This window comes from Vigna unguiculata, chromosome 5 (genome assembly GCF_037176805.1).
Source record: "Vigna unguiculata cultivar grain cowpea cultivar isolate G323 ecotype 2 chromosome 5, ASM3717680v1, whole genome shotgun sequence".
NCBI lineage: Eukaryota > Viridiplantae > Streptophyta > Magnoliopsida > Fabales > Fabaceae > Vigna > Vigna unguiculata.
In genome coordinates, this window is record NC_140796.1 from 52,944,696 (window position 1) to 52,955,074 (window position 10,379).

At 33.9% G+C, this 10,379-nt stretch overlaps 1 protein-coding gene across 7 annotated transcripts; it reads right to left on the minus strand.

Moving 5' to 3' along the window:
* Nucleotides 1-529: 529 nt before the first annotated feature.
* LOC114184585 (protein SEMI-ROLLED LEAF 2-like) lies at nucleotides 530-10,313 on the minus strand. 7 transcript variants are annotated; one of them, XR_003604598.2, is made up of 22 exons: nucleotides 10,164-10,313; nucleotides 9,954-10,015; nucleotides 9,522-9,682; nucleotides 9,101-9,175; nucleotides 8,170-8,285; nucleotides 7,615-7,729; nucleotides 7,242-7,370; nucleotides 6,675-6,722; nucleotides 6,291-6,493; nucleotides 6,003-6,199; nucleotides 5,619-5,911; nucleotides 5,301-5,450; nucleotides 4,933-5,211; nucleotides 4,537-4,686; nucleotides 3,728-3,803; nucleotides 3,326-3,453; nucleotides 2,995-3,189; nucleotides 2,134-2,274; nucleotides 1,935-2,057; nucleotides 1,634-1,840; nucleotides 1,007-1,305; nucleotides 530-857 (listed from the first exon to the last, which is right to left on the minus strand). XR_003604598.2 is itself a non-coding variant. In XM_028071893.2 (22 exons), exons 3-21 carry the CDS (start codon nucleotides 9,654-9,656, stop codon nucleotides 1,144-1,146), a joined length of 2,922 nt encoding a protein of 973 aa, XP_027927694.1. In that variant the 5' UTR covers nucleotides 9,657-9,682; nucleotides 9,954-10,015; nucleotides 10,164-10,313; the 3' UTR covers nucleotides 530-857; nucleotides 1,096-1,143. The 7 variants fall into 7 exon arrangements, 2 of the variants coding, with proteins under 2 accessions (XP_027927694.1, XP_027927693.1); XR_003604599.2 differs by having other exon boundaries at nucleotides 9,950-10,015; nucleotides 10,164-10,306; XM_028071893.2 differs by having other exon boundaries at nucleotides 1,096-1,305.
* Nucleotides 10,314-10,379: the final 66 nt, after the last annotated feature.

Genomic DNA, 10,379 nt, shown 5'->3' on the forward strand with positions numbered 1-10,379 from the left:
CATGTATCTTTGTTATATTTTCAGATTAATTCATTATTTTAAACATGACACGAGAATGGAAAAAATACATAATATATGACCAAAATTCCAATTAATTTAAAATTTCATGAACCTTTTATTATTTAATACTTTATAATTCTAATACGGCAAACAAGTATGTATTTGAAAATTTTCTCTCTCACATTTCCCTTCGTTATTCTTTTTTCTGCTCCATCTCTATCAATATTAACCTTGAAGGAACCAACATTAGTATTATTTTTATAATGTTCTCTAACAGTATATATAATTTAAAAAAAATGCATATGGAAAAATTAATTTACTCTGTTAAAGTTAAAAACTCAAAATAAAAAATAAAAAATAAAAATGATTTATTCAAACAAATAATTTAAAAGAATAAAAGTCAGTAAAACAATTTAAATTTAAAATATCCCAAAATACAATCTAAGTAATAATTCTTTCAAATTATAGAGATAAATAATGCATTATCTCTTCAAATAACTGCATATTTTAAATTAATATCAAAGAGATATCAATTAAATAGTTATCATCATGTATTAAATTTTTCTTTCCATCTCATTTTCGTGTATCGCTTTATTATCCATCACGTTATCACATTCACATCTATTAAAGTTTTCACCCATACAGAATAACAATGAAGCGTGTACGTGTTCCACGTGAAATAGTATACATATTTGATATTAATATATGCAAGAAAAATTAAAAATAAAATATACGTATGGTAATACGCCCAGAGCATGCTTTGACTGGAATTTGGCAGAGATAAAGCGGAGCAGCCGCACAGGAAATCATTCTTCACAACTCATGAATCATTAGGAGCTTCTAGCATTTGGTCCACACTAGAGAACGAGAGAAAACGGTTTCAGCAAAACAAAAGTATCAACAAAACCCTTTATTCACAAAAGAAAAAAACAAAATAAATAAATATTGACAAATATAATTATAATTTATAGACAAAATCCTACATTTGCTGGAAACAAACATTCACCTCTCCCAACAAAAGAAAAAATTTACTCTCCTGCATATTTCACGTACTTGGGGCATGAATGGTAGAAACCATCTAAAGAAACATTTTACCAGCATTGCAAAGAATGAAAAAATGGCATCTATTGCAGGTTAGTGTCATTAGCATCCCGCAGCTCTCAAGAATTTATCATAGGGGCTCGAAGGAGGTAGCCTCAAAGAATGTTGCAGCCCATAGTCATCGTAATGGTCGCGTGCTCCATCCTGTTCTTTAAATGTTTCCTGAGTTACTAACTTCAAATCACTTTTTGAATATTCCAGTGCCTGCACGATGAACAGTGCCAATAAATAATAATCATTTCCAGAAAACCAAACTAAACCATACCAAGTTATTCTTAATGTACTTTGGGAGTAAATACATCGCTCCACTAATAACTCAAGGCACAAATCGTTTATAATTAATTAGTTCAAACCCTACCTTGTTACCCAACCAACCATGGTAGTCGATACGACAAACTTCTAAAAAAATATAACCAATTCAATGGCAATAGATCCTGATTTTTTTTTCTTCAAAATATGTACGCAAAATTCAATGGCAAATACGACAAATATTTCTTCACTGAAAAATTAAACTTCTGTAAAAAATGCTAACCTTAGCATGTATAGGGGCAACTGTAACTTCATTTTCACTAGAAAGAACTATGGCGTTACTCTCTTGTTGATGCTTGAAACTCTGAATGACGGACATCTTCTGTTGTTTCCCTGCTTCAAGTGCCTCGCACTGGTCCTTCATTTGGTCATAAGGTAGAGGAGTTGAGGAAGTGGAGAAACTTGCAACCTGCCGTGCAGTTTCCAAAACCTATCCACAAAATGATGCCCACAGTATGTTTAAGGAAAGAAGAAATAAAATATCCTCTCTCCGATTATACAAACAAAAGCACGCAAGTTTTTACCGAATCTAATAGTTGATCAACATTTAGAACATCGGGGTGGTTGGTTGACAGTGATGTTTTGCGATCTGACTGGCTGCCACTATGTCCAGTCTCTATCTCCGTGAAATCATCCGGAATCATTATCTGGAAAACCAATTACAAAATTTGACGCACAAGATTGACAAGCCACTAATGTAGATGCAACTTTGGAGAATTTTACCTCGTCAAAACTTGGGAATTCAATCATATGAAGAGGAGAACATGGTCTTGATGTCTCCATAAATGACAGAGGTCCTAATGGATATGCATCATCGGGGGAAAATCCCTGTACAAGTTGATTCTTTATGCTAGACAGTTCATCCTGGTAAATATGGAAAACAATTCTAGTTATCTCCACATTTTTATACACCAGTACATGGGCCACAAATTGAGCCCCCAGCCCACATACTTTTATAAAGTCCACATTTTTTGCATGCTTCGCAAGTATTATTTTTTAAATTAAAAAAGTATATACTTTGATAGTTTCCACATCCTTGCTACTCAAAAGTTCATGGCGATACACCACATAGTATTTGTTACTCTAGTAATTACTGTGTTCATGTTATCACACACAAAAAAAGAAGCATTTAGCACTTACGGGCATTAGGGTCTACGAAGTTGCACAATCAAATAGCAGCCTAGGAAATAGTTACCTCAACTAAGTATTTTTCAAGAAACTATAAATATGGGTGACATGCAGAACCTATGCAATATGTTACACTCTACTGAATAATAATAAAGCATTTCCTTTCTCTGAATTCTCTCTGAAACACTATGCTATATCTTCCTTTATATTCTCCCCGACTACATTCAACATAGTGAAGCAAATCAAAACACATGTCTCCTCATTATTAACCTTCATTTTTCCCTACTCCTTATTGCATGTGGAAGGGTTGTATGTCAGTACATATTAAAGTGTATCAAAGCCACATTTCTTTAGAAAAATCATTAACTGACTATTAATATAGGTAAAACCTACACTGTTAATTTCCCAAGCATATTATCAAAGTATTCTTCGTCAACCCAAATAAATTCACATTACCTCTGGCAATTTTGAATATTTAGTCATAAAGTACGATATTACAATCTCTTTCAACTGCTTGTCATCCAATTCTACAGCTGAAAGAGACTTCACAGCAGCCGCCTCATCTTCCTGAGATCCATAAATTATATTCTCCGATTCTTTACGGACAGCCAGCAGTCGGATATCATCAACCAATTCAAGAAAAGGATCTACCTGTGGAATTATAACTTTAATCGGTCAATCTAATCATGAGTAAAAAGGGAAAGTATATAGTGACACCCAATTTTAAAAGGAAGATGAAGGAAAGAAAAATGTGGATCAAGTCCAGAGGTAAGGTAAAGAAATTAACTGTTTCTTTGGTCAGAGAAGCTTTAACTATTGGAATTAGATCATGGAGACTGCCAGCCCTGGCAGAGAAGATAAGCATATATGAAGCCAAGGTAAAAAGGGACCTCCTACGAGATGGTTGTAAGCCTCCTTTAACAAGCATGTAAGAAAATGTCAGAAAAGTTTCACCAGAGAAAATATTATTCTCAGTTAAGACGATTTCCTATATATGTGTAGCAGAACATTTGGAGAACCCTGGAATTTGATTCCATTATTGTCTCCATTCCATAGGAAAGAACATTTCTGTTTTGTATGAAAAAAGTCATGGAATGATTATTCCACTTCTCAAGACTTGATTCCATAGGGACAAGATTTCTCAATGTTGTTCCTTCATCCAGAGTGAAAATTTGTCTGTAAATCTCACCTTGTTGGTCCAAAGAGATCCTCCTGAGGGAAAATGCCAGTTGAAAAGATCTTGCTAAACCCGTGTGACTGGATGCCTGTGGAAAACAATTAGAACTTCATGAACTTTAGGCAAATCAATCATGTAATATTACAAGGCTTAGAAATCATTAAGATTAATTTTAACATATATAATATGCACAATCTTTTCTTCATTTATGACAAGATAAAATTTCCTGTCAAAATACAACCACTGCCACCAAGTCAATTACCAATTTAAAAAGGTTTTGGAGTATAGTATAACTCATTGTAAATAGACCCTTTCTTTTGTATTAAGCTCTTGACAGCTGTATTACTTTGATAGCTGTACTTGGTAAACTAATACCTAGTTAGTTATAGGTTGTTAGGATACTCTTCTTAGTCAGTTACATTCTGTTAGACTCTCTAGATCAGCTATGTATAACTGGCATCACTCTTGTACTTTGGCTTTTAATTTCCAATAATAAAATACAATTTCTCTTTATTCTAATAACAACTGCCCTAATGGAACTAGTTATGTAGCATTAATTACATTATTAAACATTTCTAGTTGCCTAAAAAGGGTAAGTTTTGAATAATATTTTGTATTTCTAATAGAATAGATACTTCCTTCCCCAATGAAATTCTCTACTTTTTTGTTTTTTTTTAAATGACACTGGTTAGCATATGTCTTTATAGAATTATAAATGAGAAACATTTAAACAAAATGAGTAAAGTAACGTCAGTAGTCTTTATCGATCATGGATCTTTATAAGCAATGAGAACACCAACTACGCAGCAAACCATACTCACCTTAGAACAAGTAAATAATAAAGCAATGGTATAGGCGTGTGCCATTGCCTCATAATTTGAAGGGCCATTTCCCACAGATGTTGCCTGAACCCAGATTGAAGAAAGCAGAAGACTGACTTGATGACTGCTTAGCCTAAGAGAACTTTTATCCTGAAAATTTCAGACTCAATTTAGTCTGGAACCCGAGCAATGAAGGATCAAGGGTCTCTATTGTTGGAAAGAGGAAAAAAGAAACAACCTAAGTAGCTCAACAATATATTTAACATAATTAAACTAAACAAGAATAACTAAAACTAAATTAAGATGAATACGAATTGCAAATTCTTTTCCTTCTCCAACCAAAAACAGACTATTAAGTGAAAACAATTAATAATGACACATAAAAAAAATTCTTACGTCGTTTCCATTAGTTAGCTTGGGAGAAAAGCTGTAGCCCCTATATGGATGAATTGCATATTTCTTCGATTTGACACTAGATATTGTCTTTTCTTCTTCAAGTTTTCCATTAAAGTTTTCATCTCCAGTATGAGCAGTCATTATTTTGTGGTCCAACCAAGGAGAAACCATGGATGGTGTAAGCACCAAAGAGAAGATCCTATGTGCTCCAATTTGTGTTTCGTAGTCAGGATGAACCATGACCAGGAGCAATTGATGAAACAAGGCATCAGGGAAAGCCTGGATAAGTCAAAAGGTGGCCCAAAAGTTTAGAAATCTACTAGAGCTAAGCACAAAATCCCATTTTCAATCCAAGTAGGAACACTTGCCTTATTGCGATATGACACATTTGGAACGGAAGTGACTAATTTTGCTATTTGATAGACAGCAGAGATTGTCGATCTTGCTGTTACGGTAGTAACTGGGATATTCTCCAATGCCACAGCCATCAAATCAAGAATTGGTCCTTTATCCCCAACCTGTTGTTATAGTAGAACAGATAACAAATTGGATCTACAGATATCTAGAATCCAGGAAACTTTACTCAAAATCACATCTAAGGTACCCCCCAGTATGATGCTAAGTGCGAGATAATATAAATTTTGAAAGGAAAACAAAGAAGTGATACATAAAGTTAGTTCAAGTACCTTCTTTGAAAGTTGTAATATACACATTTCTAAGACGGACTGAAGTTCAGTATTCAACCTATATGTACCATCTCCAGTGCTGGATGCTTCAGCTAAATTTTGCAGGCATCTCCTAAAATGTTTAATGAGATCAGATATTGCACCAATGATTGCAACTGAAGCCTGATACTTCACATTTTGTGCAAGCTGCGTGGTGGTTTTAATGATATCAATCTGAAGGATATGCTGCTTAGCAACATTTTTATGATCCAAGTGCTTGACCAAAATGGACAACAGAAGATGGGAGTTATCACCTGGTGTTCAAAAAGTGATAATCGATTATAGAAAATTAGATAAAAACTTCATATGTAAGAAAAGTTATAATATTGAACATTACAAGGCTACCTGATTCTGCTAGAAGGGATTGCAAATACTGCAAAATACAAGAAGCAACTCCCTTTTCAGAAGACCAGTAGTTTTCAGCATCAAAATTATGAAAAAATGGTTCAAGGACACGGCGCACAGTTGTGGCTTCCTTGGCCAATTTGGCCATATTATACAGGCAAATCTTTGACCAATAAGCAGGATCTTTAGCAGTATCTCTGTAAAAACAGTGAACAAAATGGTTGTCCGGATGTCATATGTTGGCTTTATACCAAGACGGAGATGGGAGAACAGATAGAGAACACCTACAACTTGGGTTCTGTCTCAGTTCCTGTCACACCATTAAGTAAGGAAGCATCCTTCTTACTGATAGCTGATAAAGAACGTAGGTCTCCTCCTTTGGGAAATTGTTGGACCAGATGGCTCTGAGATTGTGAATTCAATTTCTCTACTTCGGCAAGATTGGATTTGGATTGGGGATCCGGGAAATTTTCCAAAATCACTGATATAATCTATTGAACAGCATACCCACCCACCCAACAAATTAAGACAAGTATAAACTAACTTTTAAAATCAAAAGCTGAATTGTGGTTATTAATAAATACATACAAACTAAATTAACATGTTTAACGCAACCCTTTGCTTAATGTCTCTGACAGAATCAAGGAATAAGAATAGGGAAATAATACTCACTTGGTCAAAATCCGTGGAAAGATGTGAGTGCTCTCCCATGAACTGCACCTGGACAAACATAGGGAGGAAGAACAACAGGCAAACTGAAGGTATAAGTGACCTTGAAGAACAATTAACCAAAGATACTGTGGTTGGAAAAGGATAGCCAGTAAACAACTTGAATGATTGAAATGTACCACTTAATAATTTTGTTCCCAAAATAAAGCTTCTATCCTGCTACAGTTTAAATTACTAAAAAGTCCACTTTCACTCTTTAATTTTAGTAAATTTCATTTCCTTATTTAGATTACAATGGCTTCAATTTTTTTAAGAAAATTTTACCAAGTTAAACAAAGTTCCAATCAGTATGAAGAAGTTCAATATCTAATGACTATTAATCAGAAATAATTAAAACTGTTAGTAACCATCCTTGACATACTCTTCAGAGGGTTCGTTTCCTTAAAAATCATCAAAATATATAGATTCTTGCTCATATTTATAAAAAGAGGATAGAGAAGTCCTTGAAATTATAAATTTACAAGAATACATAAGCAAATACTGCAAGAACAATGGACCAAAGAAAAGTACCATGTAGGATAGTGCTTGTAGGCCAGCTGATCGTAGAAGCAGAGCTTGTTCATTATCTCCCGCTTCTTGAGCCAATTGACATAGTTTTGGTATAAAACCCTCTAAGTTGAACATGTATGTACCATTTGTCTACTTTAACTCAAAGGGTCAATATCACTAAATTTATGGAATTGAAAAAAGAAAAGTAGAAAAATAATACTTGGTCTACAACAAAATGCAATGTATCATGACCATAAACTATAATAATACAAACTTTAAAGTTAAATTTAAATCAGCAAAACCGATTTAAATGGGTGGAATATCTGTTGCAAATTGAAGCAATCCTACTATAATTTTAACACTAGAAAGTCCGAAAGGTTGATTAACCAAATACCTGGCAATTTGTAAATTCTACAAGAGTCTTGCAACCTAAGATCTGCATTTCCTCTGAACGAGTTTGCTCTAGAAGCGTTTGAAGGATCCCTAATAAGCTATTGGCAAACAGCGGCCTGCAAGATTAAGAAGCATGTTTGAATACTATCACTCACTATAGTAAAGGGTAGCATCCAATAAGGAAATAAATCAAATGAACAAGAACTCTATGGCAAGATGCTTTTGACAATATCAAATAGGACTAGAGGAGACAAATTAACACTGCGAGACCCTGTTCAAGAATACCAAGAAAAATAAATTAAGAAAAAAAAACAGAATTGTAAGCGTAACCATGTGTTAAAAAGTACCCATACAGCCAAATGTGTTTACAAGAATGAAACCTGGACACAGAACTCATAAATGTCCATAAATTTCAAAATGGCCTCCGCAATGTAATACACTTATGGTGCCTGAGTCCTTCCCCCAACACCCAAATGTGTTTAAATGAATTTGGTCAGGATCAAATGATATTTAAATCCAAGGAACACGCACTTAACTTATACTGTGGAAAACTTACATCTGCTCCTTACATGTCGATAACAGTTTCTCATATATGCACAAGACCACTTTCACCGAACCAAAGTTTTCATGACGCAAATCCTTATAACATCTTTGCTCCAAGTTTTCAGTAATCTGCCAAGACAAAACACCAAATAAATTTAGATATGTCAGAGATCAGAAATCAACAATGAAAATGAAAAGATTCAGTACTTAAAGTGACTCAATGGTGTTTGTTAAATTTAACTAATTCCAAATAAGATTTTGGGTGAAGAAAATATGAAAACATTGAGGTCATGGAAGGGTTATAAATGCATTCATGAGAAGTTTCTTTATTTAGATATTAAAGAGCAATGATTTCCTTTAGTTTAGCCTCATTCAAAATATTAAATAATCAAATTTTCCTTCAATAAGATATTCAGAATTTATGAAAATATTGTGAAGCATTACGGATCAGTGCTTCAAATTTTATCACTGGACATCTCAGTGCTTAAATTGAAATCATATAGTTTTATATATAAGAAACACTATAGTACTAAACCTTGTATAGTAAATTGATATTAACTTAGCAAACTGATAATTTAGATGTATTTGAATGTATTGATGAATTTATTATATTCATAAAACCTATTACTAACCCTTACTTATACTAATCATAATCCTAGTTAATTAGGGATACAAGTGTTTATCAGTTTACTAAGAGGTAAAGAAATGATTTACTAAGAGGTATTTTTTAAGATATGATATAATATCTTAAAATATTTTATCAAACAGGTGATTATTGAATGGCATCCAACTGGAACTTCTACAATGATAATTTAATCAATCTGACAGTTTCTTACGGAATGATTATCTAAATTTCCTCCACCATGTCATGATGTTCTTGGTTGCATGAAACAAACTAGCCTAGAAGAGACGAAAACAAGGGGGAGATTATTAAGAATTATTACCTTAGGAATTCTCAATGGATTCCTAGAAGCATACTCACATAGTTTTCCAATTTTCCTGTCGTTAGGCTCAGCAACCTGAAAATCACAGTAATCATCACCTGATAAGAATCGAAATAGGGCTAAGAAGGGCTTCTAAACATTCTCCGTTTGCTAAATTAAAATAACCTAAACCAGTACAAGAAACACGTCTTATCACCCCGTTGACTGCATTTATCATTATTCATCTTAACATAACAGTACACCAGCCACTAAGAGCAACAGTAATGATACACAAGATGGTATTACTTGGTTCAAAAAGTACACAAATAACCATCCGATGCATACATTAGATAAAATTACTGAGTCAACTGATAATTCTTGGGTCTCGTGAGACTAATACCTACCAAGTAATGACTGTAACAACATAAGCTGAAAATTTCACCTGATTACGCGGGAATATTTCAGCCATCAACTTCTTGTAACGTTTCACCGGTTGCCTTGATCTTGCACGCAGAGAAGGACAAAACACACAGAGGTTACCACAGACGGGCACAACCCGCCTGGACATAACCCCCATTTTGCAATGAATTCACAAACCCTGCCCTGCAACATTTTCCACAACAAAATTCACTTCGCAAATTACCTCAACCATTCACATTCAAGTGATCAGAACTCAAATTCATACAAATTCACAAGCAATATTCACAAACCGAATCCAATTCAGCTCGATCAAGAGTCCGCACAGGGTTTAACGAATTTCCCAATAACAAAAAAAAAAAAAAACGAACGCTCGAAAATTGAGGACCAAACGAGCGATATATACTGAATTAACTCATCAACAATTCACAGCGAGAAACGTCCGAAACCTACCTACCTAACCTATTCGAATTATATAGTTTCCACTCCTTCGCAAAATGAAGCTTCGCCGATCGCGATCTATGCAAAAAACAAAATTATCAGAGAATTGGGATGTATTACGCTTAGGAAAAGAGAAAAAATAATCGAATATTTAAAATCTTTGTATGTACTCGATCAAATCCAACGGAAAACAAAACCGTATAAAATTAAATTAAAAAAAAAATACCAGGGAAAATGGCAATGGGGTCAGGGTCAGAGTCAGGTGCAACTCTTCCCCTACCCTTGGCACTATTATCAAATGTAACGTTTTAATTCTTACAAACAAAATGTGTTGGACGATTAAACCACCATGAACCCATAGTGGTCATTTATCATCAATATAGTAATTTCTATATAATATATGAATGTTGCATAAATTATTATTTATTACAAAAATTACGCG

Coding starts and splice junctions, on each gene's coding strand:
- LOC114184585 (XM_028071893.2), bottom strand. CDS start 9,656: ATGGGGGTTATGTCCAGGCGGGTTGTGCCCGTCTGTGGTAACCTCTGT. Junction 8,286..9,100: donor ATCCATTGAGAATTCCTAAG/GTAATAATTCTT, acceptor TTGTCTTGGCAG/ATTACTGAAAACTTGGAGCA. Junction 3,190..3,325: donor CTTCTCTGACCAAAGAAACA/GTTAATTTCTTT, acceptor ATAATTCCACAG/GTAGATCCTTTTCTTGAATT.